The following is a 20418-nucleotide window of genomic DNA, read 5'->3' as shown; positions in this document are numbered from 1 at the left end:
AAGTATTTAAAAATGTGTGGGGAGGAATTCTTTCCATCTCACTTTCCTTTTTCTGTCCTTCCTGTCCTTGCAGGGGACAGCCTATAGAAAGAGGAGGAATTCTGCCTTCCCCACCCCCAGTTCTATCTATGTATTTTAAATTTCTAAGTGATCATTTTTAGAGTTAAAAAGCTATCCAACTGAAATCTCACCAGTCTTTCCCCAGTTATTACTATCAATAATGATGAATTTAATTATCAAAGCTCTCCAAGGAGCACAATTCCAATGCTACTGTTGATATCTTAATTTTTATGAAAATTCTCTTTGTGTTTTGTTAGGTTTAGATGCTTTGTTTCAAATCTTTCCCTACAAGCGCATATGATATATGAGAAATAGTCTCATTATGTCCTTCCTTCCTCTTTATCATCACCTTAAACTATTTTCACACGCTTTTGGAAGGGGTTTGGCAATCAACAACTCTACGGTTGTGTTTAAGATGCAATTAGGGCCCGTTCTAGGCTTACAAAGAGCTGCAGAATATTCAAGGTTTCCTCAAGATTGTCTACATGTCTGAGTTTGTCACACATTCAGAAATCTTGATTCTACAAAGTGTAAAATGCTGTAGGTTGGCTAAAAGGATGGGATCCAATCAGCTTTCCATCCATATGAACAACTTTGGACATCACATTTCATAGAAAATAAAGGGGGCGTACATCAGGGTCCTCTGGCCTTTTCTCCAACCTCCTCACCCTCAGAACTATTGCAGGTATTCCAAAAAGGAGGAAAATATCTTAATGCCAGAAAGTATTAGAAGAGAACAAAGATACATAAATTCCAACAAAACATTAATATTTATTGAGAGGGACAAATCAAGAAAAAACTGGGTTATGGAAATGAAGCCAGATATAAAGCTAAAAACAAAAAGCGCAAGTGAACTATAAATTTGGCTCAACTTTCTAGTAGCCAGTGTGAGAAGGGTCATCTACCCAAAATATTGTGTCCGTTAGCTGAAACAAACTAGTTATATAGAGGACATAGATTTATTTTTAGAACTAACACCATAGAGAAATTTTTCTCTGAGGAGCTCATAATCTATGTGATGATAAGGAGTATTTTTGCACTTGGGCGAAATTTTAAGAATGAAATTGATAAGAGGGCTGGCTTCCTATCCTTGCTTCAGCAGGGGTAAGATTTAGTTGGAATGAAATCTTTCCAGTATAAGGAATGAATGCAGATTATTGATGTAGGTAATTCTACTCCATGCCATACCCCAGTTTTTTGAGAGTAGGATCTGCTTACTTAACTGTTAGTTGGTGTTTATTAAACCATTAAATGAATGACCGCCTGGTCAGATGTCTCTCTGCTGTCCAGCATCAAGTACCAAGTAGAATGGCAGAGTTTGTCTACCTTTGCTACTATGTTGAGGATTCAGTCCCCTGGGGGAGCCTCAGAAAGTGCCACATTTGATTAGCTCTGTTAGGGGAATGGGAACAGGGAATGCTTCGTGAGTGCCTAGTTATTTGTCAACGTGAAGATCCTATATACTGAAGGTGGTGGCTCTTTGAGGCCTGTGAGACAGGTCTCCAGGGAGACTTCCTTAATCTAAGGGGTCTTTTGTGGGTTAGGAATCGAAAGACTTGTGTTAAACTGTCAAGAATTAGTTACGTAACCTTAGGCTAAATCCTTCAAAATCTGTGTAACTCTTTTTTCCTAGTATGTAAGGTGAAGATAATTATTTGCCCTCCCTAACACCTACACCACCCAGTCTTTTGCCCATTATTTTTTGTTTATTTTACTTTCTGGTTTATCCTGTGAACATACCTATTTGAAGGAGAAACTATGTTTTACTGGTTTATATCCTAAGCACTTATCACAATGACCATTATATTGTATACCGAATAAAATGTCCATTGGTCCACTGAGTTAATGAAAATATCTGGAAAGTTTCACAGTGCTAAATAAATGTAAGCTCTTTGAGGAAAGCAGGTAGGACTTCACCATGTTTTTCTCTCCTTGGGGCTGGTAGTTTCTTCCTGTGACCCAAATGACCCTAAGCAATCAGTACCAGTTCATACAGAGCTTGGACAGTGCCTGAATGTTGGTGCATCTCACAACCTCATCCTTCTGGAAGAATCCTCACTTCAGGGCTTAGGCTCCTTTGGATCGTCTGATATCCAGTGTCATACATTGCACGTCATATACGGCCATGCTCGTACTGTCAAACAACACCTGTAAAAAAATCAAAATGTTGACTAATTTATTCTGAATCACATTTTCTATGTGTCCAGATGCTCCAGGTTTGCATATTACTTTCCCGCAATTACAACAGCAAGAAGTTATTGAGATCTTAGTATGTACCAGCCACTATGTGCTTGCATGTATTAACTCATAGTATCCTCACATTTCTATAGGGCAGGTATGACTGTTACACCATTTGCATGACAGCACTGGAGAAGAAACAGAGGTTAAATATTTTGCCCAGTCACACAGAGTGGTGGAGCCTAGATTCCAGCATGAGCTGTCTGGCTCCAGAGTCCAAGGTTTTAACCACTGTGTTATGTTGCCACATGACTAATGGCTTTAGCTGTATTTTTATGACAATCCGTCTTACTTTGGGGAAACAGTAACAATAAGAATTTTAAATTCTGTGTAATTATGAAATACTTACCTTTTACTTCTACAGTTACCCAAAGTTTTAACTGGTATTCCCTTTGTGTGCTTATACTGGCAATACTGTACCCATACAGCAAAGGGATTGTTATAGGAAGTTAAAACAAACACCAGAAATCTACTCAAAACTGTACACTAAAATGCTAAATAAATGTTCAACTTTACAGTTGACCCTAACATAAGGAAGTAATTTATACCTCTAGCTTAAACCAGGCCTAGCTTGCTATGACTGTACCATTTACATGAGCTAACTATCCTAACATCAACATGGTGACAACTATAAATGTATTACTTGCTATTCAAGGATCTTGTAAAGTTGATGATTTTGTACATGTATGTTTCCCTTCATAATGGTAGATCTCATGTGTTGATACCAAATTTTAGAAAATTAGTTGTCATAATTGAATATTTTAATAAGCAATGAATAAAGGAGAAAACTCAGTTAAAATAACAGAACTACGTTAGAGTACTTCAGAAGACCAGTTTTTCACACCTGTTTTCTACTAGCATACAAAAGCTACTAGTATGAAGAAACCATACATTAAGCATAGTTGAATTATCCTTAAGCTATATTCTGTAGGGGCTGTAACACTGTTTTTAAGAATATTAAAAAAGGTGAAATCTATAACTCAAACAGTACACAAGACTTACTTCATCTATAAAAATAGAGCGAATGCCAATGCTTTATTTGCCACAGAGATAAGGAGGGAAACATTGGTAAAAATAAATGTGATAACATGACTCACACTTCATTACAAATGATTTTCCTAAATTCATAACTTTCACATTAAGCTGAGCTAAAAAGAAAAAAACAAGCCCCCAAAACACACTAAAAAACTTTCACTTGATGAAAGTAGGCCAAATCACATGATCCCTCTGAATGACGGAGTTTAATTTTCTAGCTGAGAAAATATTTTCCATAATTTAGTAAGCTTAAATAATTCACCCATGATGATAAATAAACCCTTGGGTCAGGATCAGAAGAAACCTCCTGTATCAGCTTATTTTTAAGCAGTACACAAAAATTTTATTATGGAACATTTTCTTGGTTAAATCTTAAGAGTAAAGACAATCAAAACATCCATACTACTTCACCATCTTTCAGGTCTTTTTCTCCTAAATGTACCTTCTAGATTTCTTAGGTGTGCTGTACAATTCCTTGGGGTGCTAAAGTTGATGAACACCTTACTCCATTAAGTGAAATAAAACTTCACTTAATGGAGTAAGGTGTTCATCAACTTTAGCACGCTAAGGAAGTGTTATTTAAACTTTGTCCTCATTCTCCTCTCCCACGTTACCAGTAGTAAAATTTATTTAAAAAACAATGAGAAAGAAATACCGTAGTCTAGAGGCACCTGGGAAGGGAGGGAATATGGCTCAGGAAAGATATTAGTCATATTGGAGATTTATGGAGTCTAATTATAAACCCCTTCACCCCCTCCCTGGTTTTAGACTTAGGGTGTGAGGTGTCTGAGATGTGCATGGAGCCTTCACAAACTGACATTTTCTTTCTTTTTTCCCCCTTTTTTGCATGAAACGAAAGAAATACAAGTGCTTGGTACTACGTGCTTTTGAGGCTTAAAGGGCCATTAATAAACACGCTGTTTCGGTCGTTGAGGGGGATCGAAATCACTTTTTAATAAATATCGCCAGAAGAATCTCCTCGAAGGGAGACTGAAGTTATTCTCCCTCCCCAGGAGCCCTAAGGGGAAAGGGAGACGGAAGATAATGTCCCCTACTTGCACGTGAGATTTCCCTTTCTCCTCCGACCCCCCTCCGCCTCTACCGCGCAGGTCTGGCCGCCTCGGGAGGTAGCTGGGAGAGAAAGCCACGCTCAGTCCTCCATGGCAAAGTCTTTGGTCTTTTCCTCCTGGTCGCCCACTTTGTAGCGCAGCAGCACGCGTAGGTGACGGTGGTTGTCCTGGGAGGGCAGCAGCGTGATCTCTCCGGAAACGTCCGTATCTTGCTCCACTTGCACAGGCTCGTTCAGGTAGAGGAGTGCCTGCTTCCAGTGCGTGACTGGGTGAAAAGGCGAGGTGGACAGCACCAGGGGTTTCTCCGAGTCCCCTCCGGGGAAGGTCACCTGGAACCAGATGGCAAAGCCGTGCATGTGAGCCGAGCCGTAGCAGCTGAAGCGGAAGCGCCCACCCACCCCCGCTTCCAGCTCCTGCTCCAGGCCGGCGCGGGCCAGCTCCAGCTGAGCAAAGCACTGCGGCCGGGCCAGCACATCCTCGCCGGACAGGCCTTGCACCACGATTTCTGAGTGGCCCATGAGGCAGCGCGTGGCGAAGCTCTCCAGGCAGCTCATGTCCACACCGTAGAGCTGCTTCATCTGGCTCCAGAAGCTTAGGCGCAACTCCAGCATCTGGTCGCTGATGGGCGCCACGAAGAGCTCGGCGGAAGCCGGCAGTAGAAGACCGCCCTCCTTCAGCCACTTGGTCCGCGCGTGGAGCACAGAGCTCAGCATGGACTCGTGCAGGAGTCCGCAGCCCATCCACTCGCTCACGATGGCATCCACCTGCTCCGGCAACTCCACCGTCTCCACTGGCCCCGGCAGGACGTGCACCCGGTCCTCCAGCCCGTTTAGCCGCACCACCTCCCGGGCCTGTTGCCAGATGTCGCTGGCCTCCACCGCGTACACGCGCCGGGCCCCGGCCTGGGCACAGAAGATGCTGAGAATGCCGGTGCCGGCGCCCACGTCCAGCACGGTCTTGCCCCGCAGCGCTGCCCAGTTCCGCAGAATGCCCAGGCGGTAGGCATCGGTGCGGACGCGGTCGGCAATCATCTCCTCGTGGACCGATACATCCGAGTAGCACTGGTAGTACAGCTGGTCTCGCTCCCGCCGAGTCCTCCGGGGTCGTGGCAGGGCCACCTCCAGCTCTCCGCCATCTTCCTCTTCAGTTCCCTCCCCTCCTTCGCCGCCGCCCCCCGACCCAAGCTTTCTTCTCTTGGGCTGCGACATCTTGGCGGCTCGGGCCGGCTCCCGGCGTGCGTTGCGCGACGCGGCGCGAGCTCTAGGAAGCGGGCGCTTCTGGTATTTGTAGTGCGCGCTCGTGGCGCCCGCTTTTGGCGGGGCACCGGGCGAGTGCCCGCCAGATGCCTCTGAGCTGAACACTGCTTTTTTACCTGTTGCTTTGGTGTCGTGGAATCCCTCTCCCACCACTCCGCACGCATATTCTATGATTTTTTACGTTCCTCCTCCTTCCCTTAGATCCTCGATTCTCTTTTGCTTTCACTCCCTTCCTGAAGTGGACACGCCCACTTAAAACTAATAAATCCATGTTCTGTCATGTCTACTCAACTCCCAGATTTTTTATTACACAGAATTATCTGGGTGGCACCGTTCATACACTACCGCTTCATCTGGACAGTTGCAACTCTTAGAGCTCTCCAAATGTGGAGATTTGGAAATTGCACTACATGTTTTTCTTCTCTGTTTTCAGGGGAGTTAGGATGCAAAGGTGTAAATGGAACAAAGTTCTCAGGGGAGTTAGGATGCAAAGGTGTAAATGGAACAAAGTAAAAACCCAACGGTGTAAAACCCTGGTTCGGATTCCAGTGAGACCACAAATTAATGGAATGATTAGGGCAAGCTATATAACTACTCTTGCCTTCAGTTACCCATTCACCAGCAACAAAGAGTCTTCAATGCAGTTGAAAAATTAAGTTTCTGGTCTCTATTTTAGCAGAATGGTTACTTGGCTCTTAGTCCTGCTCTGGTAATTCTGTGGCTCATTCAAGAGTTAAATCTTGGAAAGGTTCAAACCAAGGAGCGGTTGAAAAGCAACAGTGGTGTGATACAGTGAAACCCATTGCCAGGTGTATTCTGGTAACCAATTATTTTTTTCCCCCAGAGGTAACTGAATCCTTCATCCCCTGTGATCACTTCTCTGCTTCAACTCATTTTTTCTGTGTGTCTCCTTGTCTGGGTGAGATTGGTACTCCCCTCTTCCTCTTTCATTTTCCTTTCAGTCAACTATCAGCTGTTAATCTCTTTCCTCTTGGTTGTTCATAGCAGAAATAAAATACATTTTAAAATACATGTGATGTCTATATGGGTGTCTGTGTTCTTCACAAGTAAGGTGAGAAAAAATTTTCTCCCAGCTTAAAAAAAATCACACGAGGAAAATTGACTTTTATTTTCTCGTAGTCTCAAACTATGTCTTTTAAACCAATGAGCCTGTATTCCTTATCTGCGGGAAAAGTTCCTTCACCCCATTCTCTCTATTAATCTGTCATTGAATGAAATAGGCTGATTGACCTGTCATCCTCAGCTGTACTTCTAACTCAGGGCTTTCTGGCTGCTCATAAGAATCCTCTGTGGAGCTTTTTAAAAATACCTATGCCTGTGTCCCACTTCAAACTAATTAAATCAGAACCACTCCAGTGGAGCTTGCGCATACAGTTTTAAAAGCTACCAAGGGAGTTTGTGCAGCCAGAGTGAGAAATGTTCTTAATGATTTTAGTTAAATCTTGCTCCATTATTTTCATTGGGTAAATTATCTTTTTTCGGTGGCCTGGGCTCAGCCATTTAAGGCTAAAAATCCTCAGAGCATTTCCTCTCTGCCCAGTTTGATATCTTGTTTTAAGAAAATAGAGGCCCAGAGCAGGACATGGGATTAGAGTTGAAAATATGACTGCTTCAATATATTACTTCTAGGCTGTTGATTAGTGTATACTTCTCCCATTCTTTCTGTCCTCAAAATCTTTCCTCCCTCTTTTAGATGCATTGACTCCTCTACCCCATTTCCAATTCACTGACTTGTGGTCTTTTTTAAGAAATATCTGAATATAAGTTTTGTTGGTTCTACTTCCAAAATATATCTGAGTCCATCCTCTTTTCTCCTTATCCACTGCCTACACCCTAGTCTAATTTCCCATTTTTGCTTGTATGGAAATCAGTCTCCTAAGAGATCTCTCAACTTCTAGTCATACTCCTGTCTAATACGTTCTCCACAAAGCTACAAGAATGAGTTTTTAAAAATCTAAATTGGACCATGTCATTCTCCAGTAACTTCTTCTTCCAGTTACTGAAACAATCCAGTAACTTCAAGTAACTTCCCAGCTTATCTCATACTTCTCTTCCCAGCTCCCTCTTGGGCTCAAGATATACAGGGCCTTCCACCTTTTTTCTGTCTTAAGTCTATACATATGCTCTTCCAGGACCTGGAAGATTGTTTTTCTTGTTTTTTTTTTTTTTTTTTTTTTTTTGTGGTATGCGGGCCTCTCACTGTTGTGGCCTCTCCTGTTGCGGATCACAGGCTCCGGACGCGCAGGCTCAGCGGCCATGGCTCACAGGCCCAGCCGCTCCGCGACATGTGGGATCTTCCCGGACTGGGGCACGAACCCGCGTCCCCTGCATCGGCAGGCGGACTCTCAACCACTGCACCACCAGGGAAGCCCGAGGTTGTTTTTCTTCTTAGCACTTCACTTCATTGGCTCCTCATCTGTCAGGCCTCAACTTAAATACTACCGCCTAAGAAGGTCCTTCCCTGGCTACTTTAAATACTATTTTCTAACTCAAGACACTTTATTTCCTTCATAGCTTTTATTATTAGCTGAGTGTATGTAATTTGTCTATTTGTTTTTTGTAAAATATAAACTCCAGGAGGCTTGGACTTTTGTTTCCCCATTATTGTAGTTCCCAGCACTAGAACAGAGCCTGACATGTATAGAGTGTTTAATAGTCTTCAATGAAGACTGTTGTGGAAGCAATTAAATTGTTATTCATAGGGGAAGGAGAAGAGAGTTTTGTTTTTTGTAGTGCAGTGTGACAATTTGACTCTGGTAAACTCTGAGATAAATCCAGATATAGATCAAATTTAGGATAATCCCAGATATGAGATGATTCCCTTTCCAAACTCTCATAACCCTTTTAGATAGAATAATGGTATGCCCTGATTTTATGCCCAGATTAGAGAGAAAATGGCCTGTGGCACTTTCCTTTCCTGCACTCTGGCTTGATACAGAGAGCGATTTCTTTACTTGTCTTTTCTACCACACTGAGTTGTTTTAAGTAAGAAGGAGACCAGATCGTAGTCCTTCTCTAAGCATCGCAGCTCAGCAGCTAACCACCTGGATGGGAGAAGAATTGGAGCTGTGCTGGCAGAGTGTTCTTTGTGTTTTCATGCCAGTGGTCTACTCACCACATCTATTCAATGTGAAAACTCATAGTTTTTCAAACAAATGGATCTTGAAATTGATTTAATACACCTTCACCAGCATTAAAAAGAATAGAATAGAAAATATCAAATACACAAAATGAATAAAGGTGAGTATTACTTCATAAAACTTGTTTCAGTTAAGTATACTCTCTCTCTCTCTCTCTCTCTCTATATATATATATATATATATATATTTCTTGGTACAGATTACAGTTAAAAATTATTCTCCAAAAACAGTGTAAACTTTGATATTTTTGTAACTTTGCTTTGAGTATGGTACTGCTTTGTCCTCTCACTTATCTTTTTAGGTAGTCCTCAAATGTTATCATTTTTTGGTAGCTTTTCAACCAGTCTGTGGCCCAATCCTCTTGTACCAAAGCTCATCCTCTTGTACCAAAGCTATTTGTATATATGGCTTTTCCATGCTAGACAATGGACATTTGAACGCCAAGATTTTTTTATTTCTCACTTTTATATTAAGAATCTAGCATATTGTGCTGGAATCTGAACCATTTGCACATTCCAGATTGGCAGTCCTGAGTACACACAGGATCATAGATGTGTTTTGTATGACTGTTAGAACCATGGTCGATTTCTGCATCACACACATTCATGCATTTATCCAATCATTCATTTATTCAACAAACATTCTGGACTTCTACTCTGCACTAAGTATTCTAGAAACAGGGGACATATCAATAAACAAAAAGACAAAAATCCTTACCCCGTGGGGCTTCCCTGGTGGCGCAGTGGTTGAGAGTCTGCCTGCCGATGCAGGGGACACGGGTTCGTGCCCTGGTCTTGGAAGATCCCACATGCCGCGGAGCGGCTGGGCCCGCGAGCCATGGACGCTGGGCCTGCGTGTCTGGAGCCTGTGCTCAGCAACGGGAGAGGCCACAGCAGTAAGAGGCCCGTGTAACGCAAAAAAGAAAAAAAAGAAAAGAAATCCTTACCCCTAAAGAGCTTATATTTTTGTATTAATGTTATGTTATCTATTAATCTTATGTTTTTGTCTCTGTTTTTACTTAAGTAAAGTATTATACTCCTTTTTTTTTTGTGGTACGCGGGCCTCTCACTGTTGTGGCTTCTCCTGTTGCGGAGCACAGGCTCCGGACACGCAGGCTCAGTGGCCATGGCTCACGGGCCCAGCCGCTCTGCGGCATGTGGGATCTTCCCGGACCGGGGCATGATCCCGTGTCCCTTGCATCGGCAGGCGGACTCTCAACCACTGCACCATCAGGTAAGCCCTATACTGCTTTTAACTATCAACTTTCTTTCTTGTATTATTTTACCTTGGGTCCTGATGTGATTTCCTCCCACAAATACATATTTCTAATTTCTTTTCCTCTTTAATTTGAAGGTCTGTTGTTTAAAAGTGTGTTTTAAAGCCTAGTATATAGAGCTGCAATGAACGTTGTGGTACTTGACTCTTTTTGAATTATGGTTTTCTCAGGGTATATGCCCAGTAGTGGGATTCCTGGGTCATATGTTAGTTCTATTTTTAGTTTTTTAATGAACCTCCATACTATTCTCCATAGTGGCTGTATCAATTCACATTCCCACCAACAGTGCAAGAGGGTTCCCTTTTCTCCACACCCTCTCCAGCATTTATTGTTTGTAGATTTTTTGTTGATGGCCATTTGGACTGGTGTGAGGTGATACCTCTTTGTAGTTTTGATCTGCATTTCTCTAATGATTAGTGATGTTGAGCATCCTTTCATGTGTTTGTTAGCAGTCTGTATATCTTCTTTGGAGAAATGTCTGTTTAGGTCTTCTGCCCATTTTTGGATTGGTTTGTTTTTTCTTTTGATATTGAGCTACACGAGCTGCTTGTAAATTTTGGAGATTAAGCTTTTGTCAGTTGCTTCATTTGCAAATATTTTCTCCCATTCTGAGGATTGTCTTTTCGGAGGGAGGAGATATGGGTATATATGTATACATATAGCTGATTCACTTTGTTATACAGCAGAAACTAACACAACGTGGTAAAGCAATTATACTCCAATAAAGATGTTTAAAAAAAAAAAAGCCTAGTATAAGAGTTGAAGGTAGTTCCTTTAGAATTTCAAGAATTAATTATAATTCTCAAAGTGTGTGTTGGGAAAGGGTAAAGGAACAATGACGAACAATGTTATAAATATCTCTTTGACATGAATATTCATTAAATGATGTAGTTCTTGCCATGGTGCAGTTACTTGGAAGCTGCCAGCATAGAAAGAGGCACTTCTGTCAAAAAAAATATCCTTTATAGAAAATGAACACAAAAGGTGGTGATTTTTGTATTTAAACAAATTGGAACATCAAACATAAAAAGCCTAGGTATATGTTACTTTCTTGATGTGTGTAATGTCTTTTAGATCCATGGTATATTGGCCCAAATATTAACCTAATACTAAAACAGATGAATAGCAAATTCATAGCTCCCTGATGATATTATTATAAGTAGTTGTAATTCTTTTTAAAAATGTGTGTATTGAATTGTTTCAGTAGTGACAACAGGGATATTATGAATTTAATCCATAATTAGCGATTCAGTTTAAATTACTGAGCCCTCTTAGTGTATTGAATATGGCATTTTAACAATTTCAAGTGTAAATATTGGTTATGACATTTTAACAATTTCTGCTATAAATCAGGCCACTATATTGAAAATAGTACAGAAAAACAGGAATGTAAATTATAATATGGGAAAAGTAATGTATTGGTGCATCTATGGAAATAAGCATTTGCACACCTGCCCCAGGAGTAATAAGAATCAGGTAGCTTAATGAAAATCAGGTATTACGGTTAATGAGTAACATTTAATAAGATCTTCCTCTCTCTTTTTTTTTTCTTTTATGAAAACCTTTAATATGAAAGGAAGCCAGCCATTTGCTTGTATCAGATGCTTACGTTCTCACAGCATTTTGCAACTGAGGGCATTTAAAGTGCATAGAAGTAATGTAGTCATGGTAGACCTGTGATGCTCAAAGTGTAGTTTCTAGACCAACGGTATCGGCATCACCTGGGAAATTGTTAGAATCACACAGTCATGATCCCCACTCTGTAACTAATGAATTAGAATCTCTGAGGTTGGGATTCTGCAGGTTTTATTCTAACAGTCCTTCAGGAGATTCCAAGAACACTGAAACTTGAGAACCACTGCACTAGACAATCTGAAGACTGCTAGGACCAGCGTGAGGCCATGTAGAGATTATGGAATGGAAGGCCTATTATTTTCCCAACTGCTGTAAAACAAATTACTACAAATTTAGCCACTTAAAATAACAAACATTTTTTTTATCTCATGGTGTCTGTGTGTCAGGAGTTCAGGCACTGCCTCCCCAGAACCTCTGCAAGGTTGTAATCAGGGTGTCTGCCTGGCTTTAGTCCTTTCTGGAGCTTGGGATTCTCTCCCAGTCATGTGGTTGCTGTTCCTTGCAGCCATAGGACTGAGGTTTCCCTCTTTTCCTGATTGTCAGATGGAGGGTATTTTAGCTCCTAGAAGCTGCTGGCAGTTCCCTGCCACAGGGTCATTTCCCAGGCTCTCTCACAACGCTTGCAGCTTACTTCTTCAAGACTAGTAGAAGAAGTTGTTTTATCTCAGGGAGGGTCCTATTCCAAATAATTTCCTTGCCTCTCACCTCCCCAGGATAATCTCCTTTTTGATTAGTTCAAAATCAACTGATTTGGGATTTCAATTACATCTGTTAAATAATGCTTTCAGCTGAAGAATATAGCTCCGGGTAAAGAGACCAAGGGTGTATTCCCACTAAAGTTTGATAGATATTGCAAAATATCTTAAAATTATTCAATGTCTCAGAGAACTATGGGTATGGCTCATGACATGGGGAGATGACCAGATCAAATAGATCAGAAACAGTTTTAAACAAGCTGTACACCATATCTAAGCCAAAGATTTTAATACAGCACAGTTTGCCTTAGTCACCCTTGAGTTTCTGAGCCCTGCCATGTGAAAAAAAAACATACCACATATAGTGTATGTAGTGGCTATTTTTTAGTCTGGGTCCAAGAAGAGAAGACTCCTGGAATGAAGCCAAGCTGAGCTGAGCCTAAATGAACCCAGTAGACTGCAGCCCTCATGTAATGGAAGCAAGAAACAAAAAACTTTTGTTGTTGCAAGCTACTGAGATATTGGTGTTATTTGTTACCGCAGCAAAAAACAAAGCTGACTAATACAAATATACATACAGAATGAATGATCATTGTAGCCCCACTACCCAAATCAAGACATAAAACATTACCAGTGTCATAACTGTACCTGTGTCCCTCCAGTCTTGTACTTTTTCCCTTTCCCAAGGTAAGTATCCTGATAATACCATAAAACATTCAGTGACAAAAGTCTCTGCTTTTATGGAGTTTATATTTTAGGGAATAATCTCTAATTCTCAAAACCTATGAGGTGGTTATCAGTATCCCTATTTTCTAAGTTTGGAAAACCAAGGCACATAGCAGTTATGTCCATCACTTATTTATCTTTTCTACTGGATTGTAAATTCCTTTTAGACAGGAACCAATTTCCTTTATCTTCCCACAATTCAGTGTAGCATCATACATATAGTCACAATATTAATTATTTTGATGACAATTAACATTTATTTCCTGCTTACTATGTACCAGAGACAACTCGATTTTCACAAAACCTCTGTATTAGGTATTATTATTAATCCCTTTAGAGATCAGAAAATAAGCAAAAAGAGGCTGACTTGTCATAGGTCTAGATCATTTTGCTCTATATATGTGTGTTGTAATTGATCCATGTGATTGCACATAACAGTACTTCCTTCACTTATATTGCTGTATAGTGTTCAGTTCTCAGCTCCCTCTAAAGCCACAATGGATCATACTATACTATACCTATGGATGACTTTGCATAGAGGAGGTACCCGAGCTTCCCATTTCTTCCATCTCCATTCTGCAGCTTTTCTATTTCAATATATCAAAGGAAAAAAGCAAGTTAGACATCATATTTTTATCTAATATCTTCCTGTGTTTTACTCAGAAGAGTTGTGGTGTGGGGATTGTAAGTGAAGCTGTAGTAGACTGACTGTATATAAGAACCTTAATTGATTTAATAATATTGTAAATCAACTATACTTCAATAAAAAGAAAAAATAGAGTGAAGTTCAGTTTAAAGAAAAAGAATTATTTGGTTTATTCACTTAATATTGTTGAGCTCCTACATATCTAGCCCTGTGCTGGGCTTTAAGAAAGAGAGGAGGAAGCAGTCTCTTTTTTCACCATAAGGAGCTCACAATTGTTGGAGGAGGTCATTCAAAGGACTTTACTGACTGTTGACCCATAAGCCAGACTTGGGCAATCAGAGGCTCCTTATACTCTCTCCTGCACTTGGAATGTATGTTCTGCCCATTGTTCCCATAGTCAGAGCAATATCCAGGATGTAGTTTTAAGAAAGTAAGGTTGAGACCATCTGTACTGTGTACATGACTGAACCCCATTAAAGCATTTATATAAAGTTTAAGATTTTGGCAGACAGGTGTGGAGATCCACTCACCTTGTGGCCACCTAAGACAAACCTTGTATGTGAATTCCCTTGCTTATTAAACATGCCAATGACCAATTTGGATTGATCTGCCTGATTCTTTGGTCTCTCCTCACTCTCTGTGTAGGAAGCTAGTTTCAGGTTCCACCAGGGTAGCTCCCAGGTTTAGGAACCAACAGTTGGTGAGCCAACCAGGAGACCAAAGAAATGAGCCATAAAAAAGAGACATCCCGAGGGGAAATCCAGAGTTCGCCATTGACCTCTGTATGGGAAGGGGTGGCCCATATGTTAGATGATTGTGGACTGTGTGTGTGTACAGAATGTACAGCTACTGTGGCAAAAAAGGGGAGCGAATGGCCGTGCAGGGGGCTGACCTCTACTGTGGACAGGTTGCTGGCCACTGAAGCCCAACTAGAGGCTGAAGCTTGAGTTAGAAAGCAGGAAGAAGAGCTGCGGTTAGAGAAGGATGTGTGGTTGTCCACTACTCTGCTAGCTTTGGGGCCGGCAGTCAAGATGGGAGAGCAGGATAAGAAGTTGGAGAACTTAGCGTGCCATTTGCAAAGGTAGGAGGGCTCAACCTAGAGGATAGGTGGTGAACCCTCAAAAAAGTAAAGGCCCAGACACTACCATAAAGTTTTTGGGAGTCATATGGTCAGGTAAGATGTGCATTGTCCCAGAAGCTCTGATTGACAAGATGCAAGCCTATCCAATCCCTAAGAGCATGCAATGCAAGCCTTTGTAGATGTGGGAGGTTTGGAAGACTTTTACTCCCTCCTGTGCTGACTGCCTCCATCCCTTATACTGCCTGCTAAAGAAAGGGCACATGTGGAACTGGGGATCAGAGCAACAAGTCACCTTTGAGAAGGCAAAAATACTAATAAAACAGATAAAAGTTCTGGGCATCTTCCAAACAGGGCTACCATTTGAGTTGTTAGATGTATCTGTGACTTAGGAAGGTATGGGTTGGGCACTGTGGCAATAACAACAGAAAAGGGTACCCCTAGGTTTTGGTTTCAGCTCTAGAAGGGGACAGAAACCTGATAGACCCCCCCATAGAGCAACACTCCTAGCAGTGTACACAGCACTCCTCCAGGCAGAGCCTCCTATGAAGGAACAACATATCATAGTAAGAACTTCCCTTTCTCTCAAGAGATAGGTTGAGAATATGTTCCATTGACCCATCTCTGCCATGGCTTAAACTCCCACGTTGACTTAATGGCATGCCTGTTTGCATCAGGGGAGCACCCTGTATGCCAACCCCTGTCTATGGCTTGGACAATGGGAAGCCAAGGGGTGGATGATTGTGAATAAGCCCTTGTGGGGTCAGGATGTATGGAGAGCATTTGGGTTTGCCTGCAAGAGCCTGAAGTAGTCCTCACTGTCTTCCACATCCTGTCTCATAAGGCACTGACACCCCCTTGGCAATCAGGAAGCTGATGCCCTTGCTCTGGTATAATCCCTAACAACTGACCCTTCAGCCGATACAGCAGGTTGGATGCATAGAAAGAGTGGCCACTCTAGTGCCGGGGTGTGATGTTATATTTTCAAGGATGCCCAATTGCCTTTGAAATACAGTGGCTTGTTTCATGTACTAACAGTATGTCCTGTGTGTTCTAAACAATAACCAAGGCAACTACCAAAGAGTTTGGGGCCATTCACTGGAGTTCCCAAATAGTGAGGGATTGACAAATTTTGATTATATTGGCCTCCTTCCTCTGACTGAGGGTTCTAAATATGCCCTGGTTTGTGTGGACACTACATCTGGCCTAACTCAAGTTTTCCCCTGTCACCATGCAAACCAGGCTGCAACCATTAGGGGATCAGAGAAGCTGAGTACCATATGGATACTCCCGTGGAATAGTCACATTTCAAAGGTTATGATATGCAGGACTAGGCAGAAGACTATGACACTGAATGGAAGTTCCACCTCTCCTATAACCTGCAAGCTGCTATGTTAGTAGAAAGGAAAAATGAAATAGTAAACCAGCAAATTAAATTACTAATAGGTAAAACTGCCTTGGTCTGGTGGACTAAAGTACTATCCCAGGCTTTAATACATTTGAATGATCAACTTATAGGGCATATTGCCCCATATGCCAGATTGGGAATCCTTGCCAAATACCCAATGCCATAAAGGTTTGGAAGTCTTGAAGACAATTATTGCCTTGGTTCTCTTGTGGTTTTTGTGCTGTGCTGCTGAGAGTACAAAGCTCCATCATACCTGGGAAAGACATTATCCTTGGCAATGGGAAGTTCCACTGGGATGTGTGAATAACTTCATACCTCTGGGTGAGGAGTAGCTACGCAATCTCCACTGGGATCCTATTGTCTTGCTGCAAGCTGGACCTATTGAAACATACTATACCTGGAATGGAACATGTACCATTGAAAGAGGGGGAAAAATGAGAGTCCCGATCTGGCACACCCCACACCAAGCCCATCTCCTCATGCCTGATGGGGCTGCCTCCTCTGGCCAACAGGCATGGTATGTACAACCAGGTCAAATTCTTAAAGCTGCAGTCACATTAACATCTAAGGATTAGTCCACAAGTGTAAATCTTAAAAGGGGAAGATCTTCCCATACAAGTTTCTACTAAATCTGTCATTTTGGCCTTAGGCTTCTGCTGCTACTCTGTTGTCTGGCCACAGGATGGACACCTAATGGAAATACCTTTTTACAGTGGGCCCACTAGTATGCCTGACAAAGGAATCAATCCAACTGTTGGGTATTGTGGGAAGCTGCCCTTCTTTAGCTCATCAGGATTACCATAGTGGGCATTGCCACTCCAGGCAGAGAATTAGAAGGCCCTAAAGCAGTATATTAAGGTAGAAAAAGTTAGGACTAGTACTCTTAATTCATCTGGCAATACTTGATCAACCAATCAAGTATCAACCAATACTTCATCCAGAGACCTGACTTGTGGCTTGAATATCAGTAACACTTGGCATGGGTATTCTTTTTCTGTCAATCGGACTACACAGGCAGCCCATCACTCTGCTGACCAGAAGGGTCCTAAAACTACCACCACCAGAGCTGTGGGTGGTTACACTCAGATTTGGGATGGGTTCATGTGGCTCACCCTGGGTCATGGACATTTGAACCCAGGCACCCCTATGTTGGGAACAGATGAATCACTCTAAACAGAACCAACCCAATTGTACCAGGAATATGGAATGGATCTCACCAGAACTGTGTAGTCATGCTGTCACATGAAAGGATAGTGACTGGTTTGGCGATCATTGGTAGTGACAGCCAGGTATTTGTTGGGGAATCCGAATGGAACCCAGTGGCTGTGTGGCGCAAATCTTTGGCCATGGCTTTCACCTGGGTGGTTGGGCCACTGTGCTCTATCTAGGTCTTCCCTGGGCACAGGGGAGAATCCACCCCAAAGTAACAAAAATTGTCAAACCCCCTCTCCTCAAGGCCAGATGGGCATATTCTGTTTTCCACTGGTACAATCACTTGGCTGCCGTCTTTGTTCCGTTTGTTGGCCAGGAGGATATTATAGCACACATAGAAACCCTTACTGAATTCACCCAGCAAGCCTTAAATGATAGCTGACAAAGCCCGTCTTTACTGAACAGTGAAATATTTCTAATGAGAAATGCTGTCCTCCTAAATTGGATGGCCTTGGACATTATTACAGTCTCAAAAGGAAGCACCTGTGCCATTATCCAAATAGAATGTTGTGTGTTCATACTTGATGAGTCTGATAAGGCATCATCTTTATTAAATCACATGAATACACAAGTGAATGTTATGAGGGATCTGACCTGCAGCCTATGGGACTTAATAAATCAGGTTCAGATCATGGGCCTCTTGGTGGAAAAAACTGTTACTTATTTCGAGAAACATTACCTTTTTCTGTGTTTTCTCTTGCATGTGCCCAAGTGGCTACTGTGGAATCTGCCTCCAATGCAGCCAGAGAGCCACCCAATGAGCCACCTCCCTGCTGGTGAAACCCTTTGCTGACCACTCAGGGCACGTTACAGAAGAGGGGTGTGTGTGAACCTATAAGAGCCGGTTACGAGGGATGGAGTGTTGGAGGAGGTCATTGAAAGGATGTGACCGCCTGTTGACCTGTAAGCTGGATTCGGGCAATTGGAGGCTCCTCACCCCTCCCCTGTCCTTGAAATGTATATTTTGCCCACCATTCCCATAGCCGGAGCCATTTCATGGATGAAGCCTTAAGAGAGTAAAGTATTGTTGAGACCATCTGGACTGTGTATGTGACTGAACCCCATTAAAGTCTCTATATAAACCTTAAGATTCTGCCTGGCAGGTGTGGAGATCTACTCACCTTGCGGCTGCCCAACACGAGCCACTTACATAAGTTCCCTTGCCTTTTAACCTGCTGCCTACCAATCTGCAGTGGTCTGCCTCTCTTCAGTCTCTCTTTGTCCTCCATGTGGCAGGGTCAGTTTCAGATTTCACCAGGGGAAACTCCAGAGGGTGCAGACCAGCATCAGTACAAAGAGCTCAAAATCTACTTGGTAGTCCTTTAACCCAGGTTTGTCTACGGTTGGCAGATAATGCTGAGTCCCTTTCTCAAAAACTTGAGGATAATTCTTGTATTATTCAAATTATCTTCCCTACATGGCTCTGCAGATAGTTAATTTTCACTCTGAATTTTCTTGCTGGTTTGAGGTACTACTGTGTTACTCTTCAGATGAATACCATTAGGTTTTCCACTTATATGCCTTAGGATATCTGGATAGCGTAATGGCCATGCTTAAGAATTCAATTAATTTTCACCTTCATGTATATTAAAGCTCTCTGTAAAGTGCTATAAAATGATACTATAATTATTGTTGTTTTTATTGTTGAATTTATGCTTTCTCAGCCTAGTCAACATGAGGAAATACCTGAATGATTGAATCTGTTTTTTTTGTTTGTTTTTAAAATGTCCATTGAGTTGACTTTCTTCAAGGACAGGAAGCAAAATATAACACATGTTTCCAGGCTTGTCTTTATATTCTCAAGTATGGTTTACAGCCTCAAGCATGGTTGTCTTTAATGACAGAACTACCCTTTATCTTCTTTTTACAAGATAAGGTTGATCTATCTTTTAAATTAATACACCACTGGCTTTATATCCTTGTCATACATACACTTTGGGAATAGGTTAAAGCCTCTTTATGTTGTATTATTTACTGTGCAGCCATATTTGAAAATACAATGAATACACGGAAATTAATAACTCTAGAAGGGTACAAAGTGATAGTATTCACATTCAATTACAGAGATCATCTATTACATTAATATAATAGTGATGATATTTGAATGTAATATAGTGAATAAAAATAAAGTGACAGGCTAACAGAATTTTAGCTTTTCAGTTTAGAAAAAACAAAGGAAGATAAATGGTTAGCAGACATGGTTAGTAGCTCAAATGCATGTGCTATAAGCCCTTATTTGAGTGTCAACTCTTAGCAAAGGACACCAAGCAAATGAACTCGAATATCCATTTGATTAGCTTCTTAAAAACTGAAATAGGTTTTTATATACTCTGGAAAGAATTGCTAGCAAAAAGGATGAGGATTTTTGTTTGTTTGTTTTTTTGGGTTTTTTTGCAGTACGCGGGCCTCTTACTGCCGTGGCCTCTCCTGTTGCGGAGCATAGGCTCCAGACGCGCAGGCTCAGCGACCCTGGCTCACGGGCCCAGCCGCTCCGCGGCATGTGGGATCTTCCCAGACCGGGAAATGAACCCGCGTCCCCTGCATCGGCAGGCAGACTTAACCACTGCGCCACCAGGGAAGCCCCGAGGATGGGTTTTTAATGGAGGTAATCCTCTAAGAAATTACTGCTTAGCAGTTAGAAATATAGAAGAGCAAGATAAACTTGAAATAAGCCTGATAAATCCTATCTTACCCATTGTCTTCACTTAATAGATACTTTGGATCTGGATTAAACGGTGCTCAGTAGTCACCCCAAGAAATCCTATTCTTTATGTATCTCCTTCCACCCCTCTTCTTACTCAACTAATGATTACTTTGCCACTTACAAGTTATGAGTGAAGTCACTGAATGCAGTTACTTGGTGGAGTCCTAGTTCTTGGCTTAAGATCATACATCTCTAATGAGCCTTCATATGTTCTATAA

At 41.8% G+C, this 20418-nt stretch overlaps 1 protein-coding gene across 1 annotated transcript; it reads right to left on the bottom strand.

The window, feature by feature from the left end:
• Positions 1–1843: 1843 nt before the first annotated feature.
• PRMT6 (protein arginine methyltransferase 6) lies at positions 1844–5836 on the bottom strand. The gene is made up of 2 exons (XM_032614208.1): positions 4389–5836; positions 1844–2208 (listed from the first exon to the last, which is right to left on the bottom strand). Exon 1 carries the CDS (start codon positions 5609–5611, stop codon positions 4484–4486), a length of 1128 nt encoding a protein of 375 aa, XP_032470099.1. The 5' UTR covers positions 5612–5836; the 3' UTR covers positions 1844–2208; positions 4389–4483.
• Between the last annotated feature and the right edge of the window lie 14582 nt (positions 5837–20418).

Source organism: Phocoena sinus, chromosome 1 (assembly GCF_008692025.1).
Source record: "Phocoena sinus isolate mPhoSin1 chromosome 1, mPhoSin1.pri, whole genome shotgun sequence".
Lineage (NCBI taxonomy): Eukaryota > Metazoa > Chordata > Mammalia > Artiodactyla > Phocoenidae > Phocoena > Phocoena sinus.
The sequence above is the reverse complement of the archived record's forward strand: the minus strand, read 5'-3'. Positions and strand labels throughout refer to the sequence as shown.

What these genes read in the sequence shown, in the direction of transcription:
- PRMT6 (XM_032614208.1), bottom strand. Translation starts at nt 5,611, where the DNA reads ATGTCGCAGCCCAAGAGAAGAAAGCTTGGGTCGGGGGGCGGCGGCGAA.